This window comes from Cotesia glomerata, linkage group LG5 (assembly GCF_020080835.1).
Source record: "Cotesia glomerata isolate CgM1 linkage group LG5, MPM_Cglom_v2.3, whole genome shotgun sequence".
NCBI lineage: Eukaryota > Metazoa > Arthropoda > Insecta > Hymenoptera > Braconidae > Cotesia > Cotesia glomerata.
In genome coordinates, this window is record NC_058162.1 from 8,364,439 (window position 1) to 8,387,315 (window position 22,877).

At 31.5% G+C, this 22,877-nt stretch overlaps 2 protein-coding genes across 4 annotated transcripts; both read right to left on the reverse strand.

Moving 5' to 3' along the window:
- Positions 1 to 1,486: 1,486 nt before the first annotated feature.
- Positions 1,487 to 11,740, reverse strand: LOC123265069 (proclotting enzyme-like). 3 transcript variants are annotated; one of them, XM_044728656.1, is made up of 5 exons: positions 11,096 to 11,740; positions 10,725 to 10,965; positions 6,580 to 6,824; positions 5,540 to 5,700; positions 1,487 to 2,142 (listed from the first exon to the last, which is right to left on the reverse strand). In XM_044728656.1, exons 1-5 carry the CDS (start codon positions 11,244 to 11,246, stop codon positions 1,981 to 1,983), a joined length of 960 nt encoding a protein of 319 aa, XP_044584591.1. In that variant the 5' UTR covers positions 11,247 to 11,740; the 3' UTR covers positions 1,487 to 1,980. The 3 variants fall into 3 exon arrangements, with proteins under 3 accessions (XP_044584591.1, XP_044584592.1, XP_044584590.1); XM_044728657.1 differs by having other exon boundaries at positions 1,972 to 2,142; positions 5,502 to 5,700; XM_044728655.1 differs by lacking the exon at positions 1,487 to 2,142 and adding an exon at positions 2,160 to 4,876 and having other exon boundaries at positions 5,502 to 5,700.
- A 6,104-nt stretch (positions 11,741 to 17,844) lies between these two features.
- Positions 17,845 to 19,008, reverse strand: LOC123265351. Its single transcript, XM_044729073.1, has one exon. The coding sequence runs from the start codon at positions 19,006 to 19,008 to the stop codon at positions 17,845 to 17,847; it is 1,164 nt and encodes a 387-aa protein (XP_044585008.1).
- Positions 19,009 to 22,877: the final 3,869 nt, after the last annotated feature.

Genomic DNA, 22,877 nt, shown 5'->3' on the forward strand with positions numbered 1-22,877 from the left:
TAATGTGTCTAGTCGACAGAAGTAGAAAATAGAGCTATAACTTTCGGCTTAAGGAGGTATTGTGGCAAATAAAGACACCAATAGGTTATGGCTATTGGTTTCTTTCTCACGCACTAGTGCTGCCTCTCTTTACAGACTATCGCTCACTTACTTCCACTCACGTAAAATATCAAAAGTTGCTAACTTCAAACATTTATTATAAAAAAATGAACACCGCTCGTTTATGTTATTATTCATAAAAAATACTTGTTATAACTTCAATTAAATATTCTCAGTTTTTTAAAAAAATTCTAAGAAAAGTATGGTTGTTATTCAATAAAATGTTCACTCTAACTACGGTCAGGATAGGAAATACATGTTAAATGTACGATTTTTAATTGCTAATATTTCGAAAATTAGCACCGCAAGGACTATTAAAAAAAATTTATCGTATAGAGGACACTTACAAGTACGCGTATTCAAATATTGAAGAATATTGTAAGAAAAGTAATTTTTCACAGTACCTCTTTAAATATATTTATTACAATTCAACTTAAAAGTATTGAGCCAACATTTTAAAAAGGGTCATGTCTTGTATTTTTTAAAAGTTACAGCGAACTGGACTCATAACCTCTGGAGAAATCAACGTGACAAGTCACTAAACAGTTATTTTAATCATAAATTTCTTGATTGATCGACTTTAAAATGTATCAAATCTCTTAATTGATAACTTTATTTGTAACAGTCTATTCGTTGTACCATTTAAATGTTTATTATTTCTACAAACGCGATTTAACATGACTTAGTAATTTAATTTATAAACTTAATTAGCATGAACCATTTTTGTATAATTATTGATTAATATTAATAAATAAAATAATGACAGTATTAATACTCATTTACTCATCATTAACTCATTTTTTAAGTATTAATTAACAGGCGAGACCATCTTTTTCTCGCTTTGCTCTCACGGAGTTCAACGGAACTATCTCTGTCGCACTCCCAACAGCAGAGCAATTGCAGTTTCGATTGGTTTCACGAAACGAATGAAATTTTTGAAAAAAACGCTTTGTGGTGAAATAGTTTATTAAATTATCTATTTTTTCTAAAAACGTTTTTTCAAAATTTCCATTCGTTTCGCTAAGCCGATTGAAACTGCAATCACTGGTCTCGGCTGTTAATACGGACAAATGTTCAAATATTAAAAATTTTCGCAGGACCTAAGACATCATTTTGAAATAAATTTTAATAGTTTATCAATAATAATAATAATAATAATAATAATAATAATAATAATAATAATAATAATAATAATAATAACAATAATAATAGTAATAATAATAATGATAATGATTCATTAATTTTAATTGTATATACACAATTATGTATACAAATAATTACTATTAATAATAAAATCTAAGAGAGAGAAAGACGTAGTAAATATATAAATATATATAAAAATTAATGATAAATATAAATACATATGATTCAAGATAAACGTATGATAAAAATTATAAATTGTTATATAGAGGCTGGGCCTCAACTTTTTTTTCAATTTAATTATATTGATCATGGAATGAATGTTGAGTTTATTAATGTTAATGAATTGTATTATTATAAATTATAATTACAAATAATAATTGATAAGTATAATTCAAAAATAAATTAAATAATAAGAACAAAGCTAATGGACGGTATAATAAGAAACAAAGCGCGATTGGGCGACCTGGAATGGAAATATTGAGTTGAAAAATGGATAAATTAGTATTTAATTGATAAATAATAAATAATAATGAATAATAAATAAAAAATCTATAGAGAAGTAAGTGAATATGGTGAATGGAATTATGTAGATCTGTGTGTATTTATCTCGAAAAATATGATGAATTCTTTCACAATGTAACGAATTAATATTGCCGAAATAAAGTTTAATTGTTTTCGAAATTTTGTGTTCTATGTTTTTTTGTAGTTTGTATTTTAGGATGAAAAATTGGAAGATTTCTAGAAGATGGCGTTGCCGAATATCCAGTCGAGGAAAGAGCTGACGTCTGTATAAATCCCGGGATGCCCTGGATCACCACACCGGATGCCCCATGATACTATTCCGATGTTGACCCAACGCCCGTTGCCTAATTGATGGAGGAGAGGTCCACCTGAGTCACCCTAAATAAGATATTAGAATTATGTGCTAAAGATATAACTTATGTAAGAGGTATACATATCATCTATTTGAAGATTACTCAGCTATCAGCCAGAGCAATAACTTAAATGTGGGTTTTAACCCAAAAAACATCTGAGTAAGGAGTTTTTAGACTGAAATAAATTTTATTTAGCTAAGCCAAATTTTATATACCAAGTTACTAACAAATACTTCAAACAATTTGTCTCAAGTTAATAGTATATTACACTATTAGGGCATAAAGTTTGAGATTTCTGCACTGCGCGCCATGATGCCCGAGGCGTAGTCGAGGGCATCACGGCACGCAGTTCAGAGCTCTCAAACTTCTGCCCGTGTAGTGTATACTATTTTTCTTTATAGCCGGTCGAAAGTACGTAAAATATTTCATGTACTTCTACAAATCTTTACCCTCCAATAGGAAATACTACATTCTCTGTTTATTCAATAAAGTACTAGACACCGAAACAATACCCAGCAACTGGTTTTCTAATTTGATAACAATGATACATAAAAAAGGTGGCCGTAGTGATCCCTCAAATTACCGAGGCATCGCACTTGTCAACCACATAACCAAGGTTTTCACCTACATGCTAAACAAACGGTTGGAAAAATGGGCTCGTGAAACTGGAACCATCCCTGAATCGCAAGCTGGCTTTCAGGCCAAAAAAGGCTGTATGGACAATTTGTTTAATTTACTCTCAGCTATAAACTTCCGTTTGCGTCAACCTCTGGCCAAATTATACATCCTTTTTGTGGACTTCAGGAGAGCTTTCGACTCCATTAACCATCAACTCCTTTGGATGAAGCTCCACAACCTGGGTGTAAGTGCAAAACTGGTCAGACTGCTCCGTAAAATGTACAACTTTGCAATCTTCAAAATACAAAGCAACGGCATAATGTCAAAAGAATTCGAAGTTGGAGAGGGAGTCCTACAGGGTGAAATACTGAGCCCTTTGTTATTTATTTTATTTGTTTCAGATCTTGAGGAATTTTTCAGGGGCAACGGTTGCCTCGGCATCAACATTAATGGCATAAATGACATATTGTCCTTGTTATACGCGGACGACCTAGCGCTACTCGCCTACTCCAAGACTGACCTCCAGAAGAAACTGAATCTGCTCATACAATACTGCCAATCCAACAAACTAACAGTCAATGTTGATAAAACAAAAATAATCTACTGCCGAAGCGCTGGTCGCCTACCGAGAGACTTAAACTTCTTCTACGGCGAGCAAAAAATTGAAATTGTAGATAGTTATGAATATTTGGGTCTAACTATCTCTGCAAATGGTTTCAGCCATCCCACAGCTATCAATGCTATCAACAAAGCACGTGCAGCGCTTAGTTCGATCTCTGCAATCATCTTTGCGACCAAGACCGATTCGGTAACATGTATCATGAAGCTATTTGATAGCATCGTTCAAGCTATTCTACTATACGCTTCTCCCATATGGGCACTTTCGAACCTAGAGTCAGTAGAGAAGATACAGTGTGAGTTTATCAAACGAGTCTTCGGCCTACCAAAAACTATTGCCGGAGCACTCTTGAGAGTGGAGCTAGGTAGACCCAGACTAGCGCATGCTGTCCTGAAAGCAACCTGGGACTGGATCTGCAAGATTCTGGCGATGGATGACACACGACTTCCAAAGATCTGCCTTATACGAATGAGTAATATCTCCCTGGCTACTCAACCCAAGACTAAATTCAACTGGTTTCGTAACTTCCTGGAGATCATCAAAAAGTACTACCCTGAAATTGTACCGCGTCTAGAAAAACTAGATTTATACACCTGGTGTACTTACCGGGACACATTCCTAAACAGATTCAAGAACCAAACCTGGTGGGAGGATATGCTACTTGCCAGCAACACTCATTACTTACAAACGCCTTATGAAAATGACAACCCGCGGGGTTGTTGCAGCTATCTGTCAAAAAGATTAAACTTGAAGTTTACCAAACTTTTTATGCAGCTGAGACTTGCCAGTAAATTTCATTTTAAATTCAAAATCCTTGGCTGCTATTATGAACTATACAACAACTCAAAATGCTCAATTTGCAACACGGATGAGAGAGATACAGTCGAATACTTCATGCTCAATTGCCTGGTCTTGGCTCAACCTCGTCAACAATTTCTTAAATCTAATAACTCTACACCTCTTAATATCCGCGATTTACTAAATAATTTCGAACACAAAAATATTAAAGCCATTAATTTCTTCACACTTCAGGCCTATCGCCTGAGAGCTTTTATTTTAAACGAATAACTTATTTATAAATGTACTAATTATTTTATATTTTTTATTCTAAAAGTGCTCCCTGGGCTATGGATTATGTACTTGTCCTAGAAGCTCAATAAACTATTATCTATCTATCTATCTAACTTCCTTTATAGTGATATAATAGTTTATTTATTTATTATTTACTATTAATTGTCATAAAATTATAAGGGGTCAGTTGACACAGCAGTCCCGGGGACGATTGAACCACGGAAAAGCATGAGACATGCGCGCGCATCTTGACTCTAAAAAATACTTAGGAAAATAAAAATGTAACGTTTGTTATTGTTTTAATTTAATGTGAATATTAATTTATTCAAGACTGTCAAGAGTACTTAATAACTGTGGTAAGTAATAAAAGTCCACTGCACAAATTCTTAACAGTGTACCAAAAATTCTCCAATTTTTGTTATTCTCTTGTGGAAAAATTTCTCTGAAATAACTGTAAAAAAATTTTAATAAGTACGAATAATAGTTCATAAAGTTTTTTATTTTCTTAAAAAGTCCGAAAAAGTCTTATTGTCAGAAAAACTCTTCATTCGACTTAGAAAGTCAGATTTTTAGCAAGATTTGGGACTTTGCCAGAAGAGTTATTCAGAGTTATTAAAACTTCTAGTAGGAATCCTTGTGGAAATAATTCTCTGAAAAATCTCTTAAAAAATCAAATTTCCCCTGCAATTTGGGACTTTCTCAAAGGGTTATTAAAGAGTTGATAAGACTTATTCAGTTTTAGAGTAAAAAGAAGAGAAAGTTTCGTTTCTAAAAATTTACTGATCGGAATTGGAGAAAATTAAACTTTAAAAAGAATTAATGCATGTTTTGTAAATTTTTTTTTTTCAAATAATATTTTCATCACAAGATTTTTAAAATAAAAAATTTTTGAATCGAGACAACGTCTTCCGTTGAAAATAATTTTTTTTGCAAGAACATTATTTTTCTTTAATCATCTAATTTTCATCTTTAGTGTAGAAGAAAAAAAAATTCTAAGTGTGAAATAAAATTTTTAATCAGCTAGCTCCAAAAAATTAAGCTCTTCTTTTTTTGAGCAATTAAATCAACAAAATTACCTATAAATATCTACTCGCATTGTCCCAATAAAAAATACCTGACAGGAGTCTCGTCCACCCTCGTAACCTCCCGCACAAATTATGGTATCCGGGAGTCTCTGGGCCAAAGCATGGGCACACCTGTGCTTCGGCCACACTGGCACCGGGACTTCCATCAAGATCGAACTCTGCGGACCGGCGTAGTACTGGCTGCCCCAACCTGCCGAAATTTACAAAACGGAAATGAAACATGGGAAACAAACAATGAAACAAAATAGCAAAAAACCCGCTCGCTTCCTTCTATCGGGGATTGATATTAATTAGCATGGCCAATAAAGTCACTGGTTACTCATTTCATTCATTCGTGGGTTTAATTTAATGAAAAATTGAAATTTTTAGGGAGAAAATTCTATGAAAATTCGAATTATTTTGTTGGGTTGTTACGTAGGAGGCGAAGGTATTAATTTAATTGAATTAGTTAGAGACCAACAATGCTGCATTCAGCTGCTAAATTTATCTCTATTGAATAAAAATCATCCGCAAATATTTATGGTCAGTATAATTTACTGGATTCAGTTAACTGGAATGCAAGCGAAATATTCCGTGATTTTAATTTTTTTTGTTCATTGTGGATTGTTGTAGCTTCAAATTCTGCTGGATAACGCTTGTGGAAAGTTAAAAGAATGCTAAATGACCCATTTTATTTAGCAGGGAAATAGGATGCGCTTCAATGCTTGCTATTTATTTTATAAATTGCTGTTGAAACTTTGAGGTAAACTTTAATTAACCAAAAAAGTAATAACGAAAAAAAAAATTTGATGCATGAGTTTTTAAATTAAAAATAAATATTAACTTTTCCGTATAGAAGTTTTGTTTATTTTTTAAGCAACTTTCATTGTCAACTCGTAAATATTTGCTGAGGTACTAGATAAGCGGGCTAACAAAAAAAATTTTAAGTTTTTAATTCTAATGGAAAATTAAATTAAAAGTTTAAATAAATAATTACTATAATTATAGATTTAAATTAAAAATTATGAACTATTTTTGCCTGATACTTGTGATTGTTAATAATTAATAGGTAAATGTTGAGCATACATACCAATGACGATAGCATTTTTATTTTCAAAGGAAGTCCCTTCAGGCGGTAGACAAATTGGCCAGATGTAGTTATTAAAGATAGTTGGCCGGTTAATTTTTAGTATTGCAATGTCATTCTCGTAACTGGACGGATTGAAATTTTCATGAATCTTGACATCCACTACTCTGAAGTCCATAGATCGTGTTTCATCGGGTCGGGAAAAATCGTATTCACCCAGTCTGACTATTATGTTTCTTATTTTAACTCTGTGAACAATTTAAATTTAAACTTATTATTATTATTGTTATTCCTAAAGCTTAGAAAATAAGCACAATTTTATTTCCGGCATATTTACATGATAAATTAAGTTTTTTTTTAGTTCAATTTAGCGTAATTAAAAAGGTATTGATCTGAATTTGTACTTTTTAAGATTCCATATCCTTTTCAGCAATATTTAATTTATTTTTTAGTGAATTTCCCTTAAATGCTTACTTTTTCTTAAAAAGTCTCAAAAAGTCTTACTAAGAAGGAAAAATTTTTAATTTTCATAAAAAGTCAAAGTAATTCCAAGATTTCTCACTCTTTGTGTAGAAAAATTTTGCAGCTGAAAAAAAACTCGTACAAAAAATTTCCTGACCTGATATGAGTACATAAAGTACTAATTTTTATTATTTTAAAAAATTATTTTAAATTTTTAAGAAAACAAATACATCAAACATTATCTCGTCTTACATGAAAATTCGTCTAAGTTGATGATAAAATCAAAAATAATGACAGAGAAACCATGGTAAAGCATTCAAAAAGTTCAAACAACTTATCACCTCAAATTTAAATTTAATTATCATTTAATTATGATAATTTTTCAGAGTAATTATGAATAGATTCGAATTTCAGGCTAGATAAAATATGTTTATTAATTTATTTTTTTTTTGTACTTATCAATATATTTATGGCAAATATTAATATATTATATATATTATAATTATCTCTTAAATAATTCATATAATTAAGAGAATAAGCAAAATTATGTTACGAGCATATTTTTATTACAAAATGGTTTTCTATAATTAAATTTAGTATCAATCAAAAGGTCATAATCTGGACTTATGTTTTTTCACGGTTTGATATTATTTCGATATAGTCAATTTCATCTAAATGATTAAGAGAATTAGGAAAATCTTGATGGCATATTTTTATTTCAAAAAAGATTTTTATAGTTAAATTTAGTATCATCAAAAAGATCTTGACTTGAATTTGTGCTTTTTCACACATGGGAAAAAGAAGAAGGGAAAAATTACATTAAAAATAGTAATATAAGTGTCGTTTCAAATTTCAAAGTAAAAAAATTGCGGTTCGAAATCACAATCTGTAAAAATTACAATCTGAAATTGTAATTTTTCGTTTTTTATATGAATACATTATGGAATGTAATTTTTTCCTTTTTCTTTTTTTTCTGTGCAATTTTATATATTTTTTTTGTCAATTTTTTGAAAGAGTTTTGAATAGTTTGATGGTTATATAAATTATGTTTCATGAAATTTGTCTGTTAAATTACTAGCAATTCATCCTATTATAGTATTATTATTTTAAAAATTTATTTAAAAAATACCTAAATGTATATTGTGATTTAAAATATCGACAAGTCATCAAGCCAAAGTTTTTATTTATAATTTGTAACTCTCGGCAGTCACATAGTACTAATCATTATGATCATCATAATTAAAAATTTCTACCAAAATTTCCATGACAAAGAACCCACATTGGTTAAAACAATATCAGAGAAAAAGACAAAAGAATAAATTTATAATTTTAAAAGAAAGCTGTAATATAACTAACTCTCTATCAGCTTCTCAGAGGATTAGTTGTTTGTGTTGCTGTTGATGACCTGTGTACCGAAGCGACGTACGCTATACGCTACTATCACATAACTACAAATATCTGTGGATAATAGCCACGAGTATCGGCAGATAACCACGTGGTTGTATTTTATCTAGCTTCCACAAATCTACGATGTACTCAAGGCCGTTAGTCTAAGACCTCAGACCGAACTTGTACTTGTATATATTGCCAGTTTCGTTGCGAGAGTGGTATTATACATGTATGTATGTATGTAAAATATAGCAAGAATAGACTGAATAGAGCGAGAAGCTAATTCCAAGTATCAGAAGAAATGGGAAACGGTTATACGTGACAAGAATGACTTACTAAGACTATACCGTTTATATTATCCTAAAGTAAAACTCACTGACTACTTAAAAACACTTATATTTGTTATGTATTATTCTCTTTATCCTGCAGATGGTGGAGTGTGTATTATATTATATACCTATTACTATATAAGGCGCAAGTGCAAGAGTAATATAATATGGGAGCGTGTAAAACTGCGGGCTACTTATCTAAGTCATTGTCATTTTCACAATAACATTTGTCGAGAGAGTTTGCCGAGATTTCACTTAAAATTATAGATAATCGGCTGTTGTACAAGAAACTTTCAACTGGTGTTCGGTGTATAGTTTATAGGTTGTTTTTTTTAGATTGTTTCATTTATTAGAATAGAACAAGGAAGACGAAATTTGAGCTGTAACGGGTCTAATAATATTATAAATTCATTTTAAATAATAATCACTTTTTTTCGTCAATTATAACTCATGAATGAATCAACTGATTTCGACCGGCTTGGCGGCGATCGACGTGGTTTTTTAATGTTAAGAGCTGATAAGTTTTTGGAATCAATCGGTAGTGCCGTTTAAAAGTTATTTTTAAAAAAACCACATTTGAAAAAATTTTTTTACGTAGTTTTTTTTAAGATTTCTCAGAATCTATCGGTCCGAATCGGTCTATATTATATTCAAAATCTAAGTTCGCTCAAGCCCTTTCGAATGGCACCAACCGCGATGAAATCGGTTAAGCTGTTCAAAAGTTATAAGCGGTTCACGTACTTTCAACACACACACACACACACACACACACACTACACGAAAAAATTTGTAACTTCGTTTCTGTTGAGTTTAGAAAAAAAATGAACACGGACAATTTTGTAGAGAATTAAATTTCCTATGAGATAGTTAAGAGCAAAATTGGATAAAAAAAATTTATTCGTGTAGTTATTTTAATAATAAAAAAAAAAAAATATTTTACAATGTTATTTAAATGGGAAAGGAGACCCCCCCCCCTTGCACCAGCTCAATTTTTGAGATATTTAGCTCAAACTAGGAGAATTTTTTTTCTATATTGAAGAAACTTTTAAGATATGTTTAATCGAAAAAAAAAAAGTTATTTTGACACAGTCTAATATACATACATTTATAAACTTTTGAACTAATAGTATTTTTTGAACCAGCTTGACGAAATGAGTCAGAAAATAGCCAAATTTTTAAACAGTTGCGTCATGAAAACAAATGCAATAGTTAGATTTCTATGAAATCTACTACAAATGTTATCAGACCTAAAAAGCGCTTTTTCTCAATTTAAAAAATTTTTTTTTAATGAATAGTATTAAAAAATTTGAATTTGAAAGAAAAATCTACGTCCGAAGTTTGAATGCAACTTAACATTGCTTGTCGTTAACTTTCCATCAATTTTATTACAACTTTAAGAAAATAACTTGCGCGTAGTCTTGAGTCAAGTTGCAGCGCAACTTCCCGAGTTGAAAAAATTAACTTAAATGAACAACTGCTATACTAAAACAATTGATGTAAGCTCATATAAGTTCATTTTTTCGACTCGGGTTGTTGTTAACTTAAGTAAAAATCTCGCTCTTTTAACTCTTTATGTTAAGTTTGCTTCGGGTTTCGGTGGTAGATTGATGGTGAGTTTCAATTAAATTGCACTTAAAAAAATTTCAACTTGATTTAAGAGAAAAATTCTTGAACCAAAAAAATAATTTTTTTGAGTTTCGTTGTCTTGATTTAAGTAGAAAAATTCTAGAACTGAGAAATTTTTCTTGAATCAAGAATTTTTTGTCTTGATTCAACACAATAAAACTCTTTAAAATTATTTTCTTTACTTCAAAATTTTTCTTTTAAATCAAGTTAAATTTTTTTCAGTGCGGTTCTTATATATCTCTATCAGAAGTAAGAAATTATTTTACCATCCTAGTATCTGACATTTTTGGCAGAAAGGCTTATCATTTTCAGTATATTTAATATAATTTCAAAATTACCAACCCATACAAACAGTGAGCAGCAGTAAGAACGTGTCTATCAGTGATCAAAACTCCTCCGCAATACTGATCAGAGTCTCTCCGAATGAGCGCGACCATCCACGGCCATTCTTTAGGATTAGCTGGTTGCCCTCCGACAACTCTGGTCCATCCTTTGGAGCTGACACCACAACCTCTTGGGCCGCGACCAGTTCTCCAAGTGTCCTTGGTAAAATTGCGCTTTTCTTCAAAAATCCCACCATGTCCTAAAACAAAAAAATCATCAGCTAACATTTTGAATAAAAAATTCTGAATTTCCGTCAACTATAGAAAAAGAACAATGAATAAACTCCACACAAAACATCCACCCGGAAGATGTTTTTAGCAAAAAATTACCAATAGTATTGAATAGAATTGGGTCAGTATGTCCATGATCAGCATGTCCATATCCAAGCAACGACACAGCCAACAAATGAAACAAAAGTGCTGGCAAAACTCTCTCTCGAGTGTGTTGTTGCATTTTTTTATTTTGTTGTACACTTTTCATTTCACTCGTTCAAAGCTCACGGATCCACCATTTATCGGGAGATTTTTATGTTCGTGCATACTCTTTCTTCACTGTCCATACCACTTTTCAATTTAACAGAATAGAATAAAAAAAACACTAATGACATAAATATCAGCTTGCATATGCAAACTTTCGCGGAATTAGAGACAAAAAAAAGTTCAAATGCCAGCCAACAGATGTCGTAAGCTGTTTAACCACTCGGACGTACTATGTAGATTGTCGGATTTCAGGAAAGGAATCGCGGATTATAATCCTATCCCAATCACAATCACTACTGGAAAACGTTGGTGATATTAAAAGAGGTTAATTGTATTAATTGTACGAGAAAAAAAGAACAATGTATGTGCTTTATAGTACTTCGAAGATACAATGATACAAGTGTTGCTCGTAGATTGAACCGTGTAAAACTGAAAATATTGAAACACGAAGATAGAGAGGATCTTGAAGTGAATCTCACACAGACAAGACTTCGAGTAACTGGACCTATTATAAATATTAAATGCTGAAGATTGTTATTATTATTTTACTTGTATTTTAAATATTCACACTTGGGCTGAGTCAACTTTGGTTTTGTATTGTATTGTATAGTATATCATTATTTTTTTTATTGTATTGTATTGTATAAGTGTGACAAGTGATACTTAGCGTCAGCGTGAAATCATCCATCATAAAATTAGTTGTATAACAAGGTGTTTTATTTGATAAATGTGTATTTATGTTAAAATATCAAATTATAATAATAATACGGTTTATTGATCTGAAGTTTTTTATAATATTCAGTTATTGATGCTAGTCTTCTGTAATTATAATGATTATTTTTATTGTTACTCTATGATTTTGGGAGTTTTTTTATTGGGTAGCCAAAAGTGGAGGGTTTAATGTATGATTTTTAAGTATTTATAGAAAAAAATTGCAACGTTTTTTAGGTTAAGGTAGTTCTATTAGCATGATTTTACTTTTTGAAAAATTTTTACCATTTTTTTACAGTCGTTGAATAATGTTCATTTTGAAATCTCAAAATTGCAAAATTTTTAGCTATTCAGAGTGCGAGATATTTGATATTAAAGTTCGCAATTTTCAAAATCAATTTCCATTAAAAGTATGTAAAACTTCTTGTCCGAAAAATTACTTTTTATTATTTCAAAAAAATTACTCGACAGATTGAAAAAAAAAATCTGAAAAACGGTTGACTTTGCAGGTCATCCTTGGAACTTTCCGCTATGTACACTGATAAAAGGATTTCTTTGGGGGTAAGACATTGATTTCTTAAAAATTTTTCAAGAGATTTTTTAGGGAATAAAAAATATTTCTTAATAATTAAAAATACTTATTAAAATAAACGAAATTACTTCTTGATGATATTTTTAAAGATATAAGCTCATCCTGATATTACACTCATCGGGACCTTTCATTTGAGTACCCACATGAAATTTTCGTATATTTTATATATTGCACAAATATCACATACAAATATATGTAAAATATATAAAAAATTCAGGTGGATATTAAAATGGAAGGTATCAATGAGTGTAATATCGAGATGAGCTCGTATCTTTGAAAATGTCAATAGTTAAGGAATTACAATGTATCTTGTTGACTGATAGTATTTTTAATGGTCCAAGCTCATCTTTTAATATTACACTCAACGAGACCTTTCATTTGAGTACTCACATGAATTTTTTGTATATTTCACAAATATATCGCGTTACAGATGCCATAAGGGCGTATAAAAACTATACGCCCTTATGGCACCCGGGAACCATAAGGGCGTTTAATAAAAATTCTATTATTTTTTCTAAGTCCAAGAAAATTTTTAGTTTACAGAAAAATTTTTTTTTTGCATTTCTTCACGTTTCATACAAAACTGTATTGATTCCCGAAAAAAAAATTTTTTTGATACGCCCTTATGGCTCCCGAGACCTACCTTGAATGATAAGGGCGTATCAAAAAATTTTTTTTTCGGGAATCGATGTATTTTCGTCCGAAATGTGCAGAAATGCAAAAAAAATATTTTATATGCCCTTATGGCTCCCGGGACCCACTTCGAATGCCATAAGGGCGTATGATAAAAATTCTGTTTTTTTTTCAAGTTCAAGAAAATTTTTAGTTAGGCGAAAATTTTTTTTTTGCATTTTTGCACGTTTCATACAAAAATGCGTTGATTCCCGAAAAAAAAATTTTTTTTACACGCTCTTATGGCTCCCGGGACCCATCTCGGATGCCATAAGGGCGTATAATAAAAATTCTGTTGTACGTTGGGAATTTGGAGTTCCTCTAATTCTTTTTTGATGTCTTTTTCATCAAAATCGCCATTTACTCCTTTTAAAACTGTTGATTTAGGTTTCTGGTTTTTTGGAGTGTAAGTGTAGTATTGAGTTTGGTTATCAATAAATATTTTGTTTACTTTTGTGTAGACATCGAAGTTGGCACAGGTTATTGTAATATTATCATTAGGACTTACTTGTTTTAGCCTGACATCGTTTTTAGTTATTTTGTTGTCGCATTGTCGGTAGCTAAGGCCTCGGCCCAAAGCCTCATACACAGGCTTCAGCAGTGAGACCATTGTACACCGCTGTCAAAGTAGTCTGTTGATCCAGGGTACTTGGAACCCCGCAGGAGATGCTAGATGAGAACCGAGCCAACCAAAGAGCCCGTAGCCCCCTCAAGGACATCTGAAGAAATTTGTTTGGAAAATTTTATTTTTATTTTATTTCATTTTATCTTCTCTTTAAAACTCTTTTACTTTTCTTTTAAATTAACAATGACTATGTTTGTACCTGAACAAATAAATTAATATCATTTCCCATTTCCCACACACAATAACTTTCCAAGAAATAAGCTTTTTATGATATAAAGGTCCCAAGTGGACCATGTATTGTATTAACTGATAAATAAAGTGATTGTATATACTACCGTGGATGATGAGAGGATTAAAGTAGTGTGCACACAAAAAGATAGAGAAAAAGTGATAGATGTTGAATGTCTAGGCTGATGAATTTTGGAGTTTTTTTAAACAATAATTTATGAAAATTCTTAGTATTGATTTTGTTGACGATATTAATAATGAAAAATGATAATAATAAGCTAACATATTTCTATGATAAGTATAAAATAGCAATGTAAACAGTTTGAGCATGAAACGAGAAGACCTCGGGGTCCAGTTCACACCTCCGAGAACACCCACATGCATGGCACGTTTTATACTGGAATTTTCACAAGACCAAGAATAACAAGAATAAGAAGAAGCTGAAGAAGGTAACGGAGTCTTGACGTACGTGATGTAGTACTGTCAGTACCTGTATGTATATGACACAAACATCCACATAAATCCATCATTTTACATATTTTATTTTAATATTTTTTATTCACCATAAACCTGTCAATATTTCATTCAATAATTGTTCAAAATAATTTCAAGCATGTTTCGCACCGAAAACCCGAACAGTTGATAACTCAAACACTTTCTTTGCAATAAAAAATTTTTTGACAATCCACCATTCTCTAATGTTTTATAAAAATTGTTGTTTAATCTTAACCGATAAAAAATCCCGTAGCTTTTCTTCGTTTCCTCCGATAATAATCGCATTTTGTCGAAGTACAATAGTAGCTAAGCAGGGTCGGTTTGACTTCCAGATAAAGTAGATTCCTACAGCATCCACATTGGATTTCTGGCTTATCGACAGTTGGTGGCGGAGTTTCTGCAATACCGATGATAGTTTTTGTGTTCTTTTTACCGACTGCTGGGGATGTAGCATAGATTTTTATCGACTGTTGAGGATTATCATCGATTTGGTGATCGATTTTTACCGACTGTTGGGGGGGGGGGGGATTATCATCGTTTGTTGGTCGATTGTTTGAGGTCAAAATGCTACCACCCCAACAGCAGAGCTGATACCTTTACCGTGTATCAGCTTTGGTGTTGATGTGTGATATGCACTTATTTGATGTGATGATGAATTTTGTATATATTCAAATGACTTGTAGTATAAGTATATGCGAGAAATTTCGATACTTACTCCGCTCTGGTGGGATGACATGGATGTGTAGGTATTGAAGTTTTCGTCTATTTATCGATTTGAGATAAGTATTTGTCGATAGTTTGATGTTAACTGGTGATCTATGTTATCGACTACAGGGTATTGTTAACAGTCGGTTTGATACCGAATGATGTTCTGTTTTATCGATGTGGGGTAAGAGTTTTTTGAATTTTAACGTTTTTTAGCCTTTCCTCTCTGGATTACATCATGTTTTTACGTCATCCGACAAGTTTGAACCTGTTTTTTAGAGTCGTCATCGTGAATTTTAGCGTTTTTTAACCCTCCTCTCTCGATTACATCATGTTTTTACGTCATACGGCAAGTTTAAACTTGTTTTTTGGCGTCGTTGGGAGGGGATCTTTGATGGGGAATTATACTTACTTGCCTCCAAATTTCAGTACTCTGCTTGCAATCATTGAAATCAGTTGTATAATTCATGGATACATTGACTGATATCGAACGCGCCTTTCTCAGAAGTCAGCCACCTTACTGAGACGATTTTGACGATTTAATAGAAAGTTATTTTGGTGACATTCCACCTGAGGATATCGGGATATTTGTTGGGAAAATTATTGATTTGCATGAAAATTTAGAGGTGATTAAAGCTGCTCGCGAAAAAGTGAACTGTTCGAATTGTGCTGAAAGACTTGAAATAACCAAGAAACTAATAGAAATAACTAACAACTTACGTAAAACTACGTATACAAAAGTATCTTGTTCACATTGTGTGGATAAACTAAATCTAATTGACGACTTACTTAAAACTGCGTATACAAAAGTATCTTGTTTAAACTGTGTGGATAAACTTAATTTAAACCAAAAACTGTTAGAAATTACACAGAAGTTCCAAAAACTTGAATTACGTATCGTTCAACAGTAACTCTACAATGAATCGTAAACGATTGAGGTAATTTTTTAAATCATCAATTATACTAAAATTTATGTATTTTGTTTCTAAGAATTTAAATTTATTTCAGACTTCACTCATGCGACGATTCATGTGATCATTCTGCGCAAATCGAGTTTGACGAAGTAAGTGTTTCATCCAGTGATAGTGAAGCTTCTAGTGAAGCTCCTAGTGAAGCTTCTAGTGAAACATCCAGAGAATCTTTTAGTGAATTTGATATTTCCATAGACAGCGTTGTTAGTTTGATGAAAGAAGAAATTATTGATAATAGAAAAGTTAAAGTAACATATTCTCAATTTAAAAACTTTTTATTAATAAGCTATAAATATTCTGAAGACGATCTGGATAGTCCACCAATTGAGGCTAAACTTATAATTCTTTAATTTACCAATTAAAAAAAAAAGTGAAATATGGAATACTTAATTGATTTTACCGGTTATATTATGCCAAACGGTTCATTTACAGTCAAGGAATTTTGTGTCACCAAGATTACTAATGAATATCAATTCAATGGTGTTTATGAGTGTGACTATCATTTATTTAAGCCTCCAATGACGATTACTAAGGCATCTGTTATTAAGCAAAATTTCGACTATAATGGACGTCGTCATGGATTTAGCTGGGATGTCGGTAAAACTGCGTATAATGTACTTGGGCGAATTTTTAATAATTTAAAGTGTTATTTGAGCTATTTATATGTTGAAGGTGAAGAAAAGAAAGAATGGCTTGAAAAATTAATTGATGATCCATCTGTTGTGATTATAGATTTAACGAAAATGCGTCATTATTCAATTGATAACATTCAATTTACACGTTTCAAGTGTCCATCTGCAGTGCACACTTCAACTGGCTATTTAAAAGCTTGTGCATTTCAAAACGTTCAACAACCCAAATTATAGTATTTAAAATTTTATGGTTGTCAACCCAGCTACAACAAATCAGTTCAACTTTTCAATCAATTGACCATTCTACGAAAGATGCACCCTCGAAATCTGGCCTGTCTGGATTCACACTTTTTACTTCACTTTGCTAAAAGAGAAATACATTTAATTTGGAATAAATTACCAGAGCATCTAAAACACAATGAAGAAATCAAAGAATATTCATTCTGCAAGCGACATTATCCTATAACTGGTGCTGATTGGGAAATATCCGGTATATATTTATATCCATATCGAAAATTTTGCTTACAATGTAATTTAGAGAAATAAGTAAAAAGAAAATGTTTTGTATTATTTTACTTATAGTATAAGGAAACATATATCGAAATAATAATGTGCATATTTTATAAAAAAAAATTTTTTAATTATCAATAAAAATTTCATTTGATACATATATATATATATATATATATATATATATATATATATATATATATATATATATATATATATACATATATATATTATTATTATCTTAAACATTATACATTTACTTGGAAAGTTTTATTTGTGATAATTTTTTATTTAATATTGGATCCAATTTTTCACTGGTTTTTAAAATTCTGTTTTTAAATCTGTCTCTGTCTCTCGCAGCCTGTTCCCACTCCCCTTTTCTTGCATTTTTATATGCATATTTCCAAGCATGTATATAATGCACAGTTGGTGTTAGATTGAAAGTAACAACCATTCTTTTACACTAATTTACGGACAGTGCTGCTTATAGGATTGTATTCAATGATACGATCGTGAATGATTAAACAGTATGCTGTTGTGTTGGCTGCAAACTGATCAACTGATTCAAATTCCAGTCGAATGTCTACTGGTCCAGATTTTATAGCTTCGTTCTGCTTGGAGCAATCAATTACACACAGTGGTGCTTGATCCAAAAATTTCTTTTTCGATAGGAGCGGTTCGGCTTCTTTGTTATAGTATGATGTTTGAAAGTCTGTGTACATATGATATAATAAAGCATACTGGTTGTGAGGTATATCTAAATTCAAGTCACTATAGGGATAGCTATGTGAATTTAAAAATAATTTGATGTTCCGTAAATTGCAGTGATCAAATTTGCTAGCATCTTTCCGAGCATCATTTTTCCTTGCTGTTTGGAATCCAAGAACAACGTAACGTGGCTTTTCAAGCTGAGTTGAGGTTTTGACTGCCCAAATATGTTTTGAAGTTGCAGGTAACAGAGGATACTCATACAATTCACAAGTCCGAAAACTTATTGGTATAGCAGGATCACTGGCGATGTGATTCAAAGTTTGAATTTTTTCCTTATCTGTTGGAGTTATGTATGGTACAATCCATTCAATTTTTTGAAGTGTGATTTTTACTTCTTCAGCAGCAGCATTTGTTTGTATGTAAGAATTTATATCACTGTTTGATATCGTTAGAATTATCTCAAGTTGAACATTCATCAAAACTTTAAGATAATCTTCAGCAAAACCACTTAAAATATTAAGTAGAACGATAAAGTCAAAGTTTCCTGCATTATCGGTAAACTTAACGTCATTATCCATCAACCAGCCGGCATTTTCCAAAGTACTTAATTGATTTGGTCTAAATGATAAATATCCTTTCATTAAACTAGTTATACCAACATTGTTATTCCGATCCACTTCAACTCCATTTATCAATAGCCGAAACTCGTTGATCATATGAGCTATTTCCATGTTTACAAATTTAGTTGTATCGGCAACAGCTGTATTGTTATAACAATTTTGAATTGTTATCCTCACTTCATCGTTGTTGTTTAGTGTTGATGACGCATACGGTTGATGCGCATGCACCTCACAATGAGCTATAGAGTCATCAAATATGATTGGTCGTTGAATATTTGAAATTTCTGCCATTATTTATAGCGTTTATCTCCTATTACTCCGTACTTATCTCCAGACGGTGAGCCTTTGTATACAGTACCGCCTTTTATATAGCTTGGTGTGTAATACTTAGAATCCTTTTTAAAATCTGTACCGTATGCACGCTGTTGACTTTCCAAGTATTTTTTGAGATTTTCTGAAGCTTTATTACTCGACATTACGAAGACACATCGATCAATGAATGAATAATAAAATTACAATCAAATTTATAGAGAGTTCTTAAGAGTCACGTTTTGGTATAACACAAGCTAGACAGCAGCAATTTATTTTTATTTTGTAGACTTTCCACGTAATTTTAGTCCGAGAGTTTTTAGAAACTGGGCGTTCTGTTGTGTTAATGGTCTGCGATGTATCCGCTGACTGGTAAATTTCATCCATGGTAATGTCTTTTTATATCCGGCACCACTTTTTGTCTCGAAAACTATTCCCATAATTTATAAACTTTTCACGTGAAGTCTGATTGTTATAGTTTCACCTCTAAAATTTACTAATTTTCCATCCTGATCAACTATGTGCAGTCTTATATTGTGTATAGCCTTTGTGAGTATTGGAAGGTAAATGACGTGAGATGGTACTTCCATAATCTTAAATCCTGGTGGTACACTAGGAAAGAATTCATGAATAGTATGTACTCTCCGATCATTTATAAACGCGTTTAATGTAATATTACACTCGACTCTTAGTATATTAAGCTTAAGTATAGCAACAGGTAAATTTGATGAATGAGTTTTATGAGGCTCAAGTTGACGATCTGTAAACCCTAATAATCGTCCTATAGAGTCTTTTGGTTCAAAATCTATAAATTGGTCACATTTAATTTCACTTTTCAACTCATTATTATTTGCTTTTAATTTTAAACTGAGTTTTGGCAATGATTTACGTACATATGTTTCAATATCTTCAATTTCATAACTTCCAGTTGGCAAAGTTAACGCTAGAGTCTTTGGTTTTGATGCTATTTCAATAGTTTGTGGTATATTATAATCATCATCAATCCTTGTAATAATCGATACATTTCTTTTGTCTCTTTTTCCATTATTATTTTTCACAACTTTTATTCCCCCACCACCAACATTATAGTATGCATTCACATCATTGCTATCATCATCATAAGGTCTTTGATTAATAACACCATCTTGCGGATATGTCACGTAGAATTTATTAGCACCAATATCAATATTGGGTATTGAATTAAATGTAAGCAACTCTATAAGACCTAATACATACTTTTTGTCTGGTGATAATTCAATAGGAGGGAAATAATTAGCCTCCAACACTGATGATGACCCTGTAAGTGTTAATGTAAATGACTCAGCCATGACTGTTAACTCAAGCGTAATTTCCATGAATTTATAGTTCTCCAGTGAGAAATTTAAGACATAAATGTCCGCATATAATTGTATTGAAATTTTGATATTGTTTGTGATTATATTTTATGCTACCAACACCGAGATAATCCACAATTTCTTGTGGTGGTTGTAAATTTCCAAAACTATCAAAATAAGTTACATTATTACCAATCTTTTTGTAACATACCCAGTGGGTACCAGGTCCATATTTGTCATCTAAGTTGACTATCACTGATTCATTTCTTTTAGGACCAGTTTTTGGTAAATCGTTTCTCATGAAAACTCCTCTAAAATTTGGAATTTTCAATTCTCTGACATACTTTAATATATCCTTATTTGTAAGTGCTCGGTGTGGTAGCTCTACTTGTTTTTTGACACTCCTTTACCTTTAGGATAAGGTCTCAAATATAAACCCATTCAACGTCTGTAAGGTCTCAAGTATAATCCTTTACCAATAGAGTCATTCCATATGAAATCGTCTCAAAAAAAAAAAAATTGTTGCCGTCTCATTTTAGATTTTGGTGTAACTTTGAGAAACTCTTCTCTAGGGTCCCAAAGAACAAAATTTACACGAGTTTGATTTTTACAAGCGCGTGTTTTCGCCTATTTAAATAAAGACTTTTAAAAATCGATATTTTTAAGGCTTATTAACTTTTACTGTGAAATTTTTCTGTTTGAAGCTATCTGCATGATCAAGATGGAATTCACAGTGGGAAAGATAGTAGTTTAAGGAAAAATGAAGATAATTGGCTCGGACGAGTCCTTTAAATATAAGCAGCGTGCTGAAAATGAGTGTTTTTTAGTCATTTTTCGTGAATTTCAATCAACTCTAGCGTCTTAACTGTTGATAATTAAAAACTCATGCTCCGCGGGAATTAAGTATATATATCATAGACAAAATTCAGCCACAAGTTGACTTGAGCTGCCCACTCTTCATAGAAGAAAACTTTGCTCGAAGTTTTGAAATTAAAAAAAATTCCAATTTTCAGGTTATGAAACGAGCTTATTGACTGCGCGATAAAAATCTGATACTCACAGAATCTATTGTTCTTACCTCCAACTTTAAACGACTACATCACTTGTTTTGTTATTTTCATTTTTAGTGCATGTGCGAGCCGTTTTTTTTATAGCAAAAATCAACTCAATTTTTTTTTTTTTAAATAACTGGTAGTTTTTATCTCAATTTTTTGTCTATAAAAATTCTGTCTTCACAACAGAATTTTTATATATTTTCATGCATGCGTATAGAGATAAGCTTATTTTCAATATTTGACCGCATTGCATTGAAAAGTAAGTGAGAATAGACGTAAATTCAAACGAAAAATTAGAAATATTATTAATTATTAACAATATAAGTATACTCGAGAAGTAAATTCGAGTTCATAAGTATCAATTAAATTACTAATAACTTAATCTCTGTCACTTTCCAATTTATATATTTTTTTGTGATTCGATGCCGTCGATTGGAAAAGTAAGCAAAATGGAAAAGTAAACAAACTTCTTAGATTATCGGTGTCAAATTTCACGCATCAGCTTAACGCTATTGTTTCACTCACTCTTCGCTTGTCGCGTGCTTTCCCCGACCAAGTTAGGTTGCATGGTAGTAATTAAGCGGGAGAGCAGCGACATTTGGCCGTGGCGGATTTTTGAAGAACTTTAACTCTTTGTCTATAAAAGCTCAATTGTCATTGTTTCAGAGAGCGTTCTTTTGTTCAGTTCGGTTGTTTTAGTAAGTTGATGTGTATTGTGATTTCTCAATTATTAAATAAAGTAATGGAGTGTTCGATTGGTTTATTGTTGAAAGAGGATTGCCATAAATTAACGTTTTCACGATCATCAGAGTTGATCGATCAAAATAATCTGAATGAACATGAGAAATACTTATTAACTAAACGAATTCAGGCAGTATCTTTCACAGATATCTGTACCTATCATTATAAAAAATATGTGACTTATTATTTTTCTTTGTTTGGAAAAAAATGTTGTGATCCATCAAGTGCTCATAAAAAACCTATTCTTAAGTCCTTGCGGGAAATAACTGTAGAGTTTTGTGAAGCAAATGAGAATCTTAACCTTATACCAGGCCGAGCACTTTGTTCACGTTGTATGGAAAATTTACGAAAAACCGAAACAAATGAAAATTATGATGATATTACCGATACATTATCGCGAAATTTTGATGATCTTGGGGTATCTTTTGATCCTAAGTACGAAGTTTTAGATTCACTTAATAAAATTTGTTCAATCGTAGAAGAGTCATCAATCCCACCTATCCAAAAATTAAGTATATCAAAAAGAAAACGAAAAATTGATGAAAAAGTAAATCAAATATCAAGTAAAATACGAAAAAAATTAGAAGCTACTTTTGATGTTGTGGAACATGAAAATAATAAAAAAGACAATGATCATATTTGTTATAATGCAGACTATTTAGAGTTAATCGATGAATTGAAAATGAAATTTAAAGCATCTACAACGTTTGACGAGAAATAT

What these genes read in the sequence shown, in the direction of transcription:
- LOC123265069 (XM_044728655.1), bottom strand. Translation starts at nt 11,246, where the DNA reads ATGAAAAGTGTACAACAAAATAAAAAAATGCAACAACACACTCGAGAG. An exon ending in GCTGCTCACTGTTTGTATGG is followed by an intron (nt 6,825 to 10,724) that starts GTTGGTAATTTT and finishes AATTGTTCACAG; the next exon opens with AGTTAAAATAAGAAACATAA. An exon ending in ATGCGAGTAGATATTTATAG is followed by an intron (nt 4,877 to 5,501) that starts GTAATTTTGTTG and finishes ATTTTTTTACAG; the next exon opens with TTATTTCAGAGAAATTTTTC.
- LOC123265351 (XM_044729073.1), bottom strand. Translation starts at nt 19,008, where the DNA reads ATGGCAGAAATTTCAAATATTCAACGACCAATCATATTTGATGACTCT.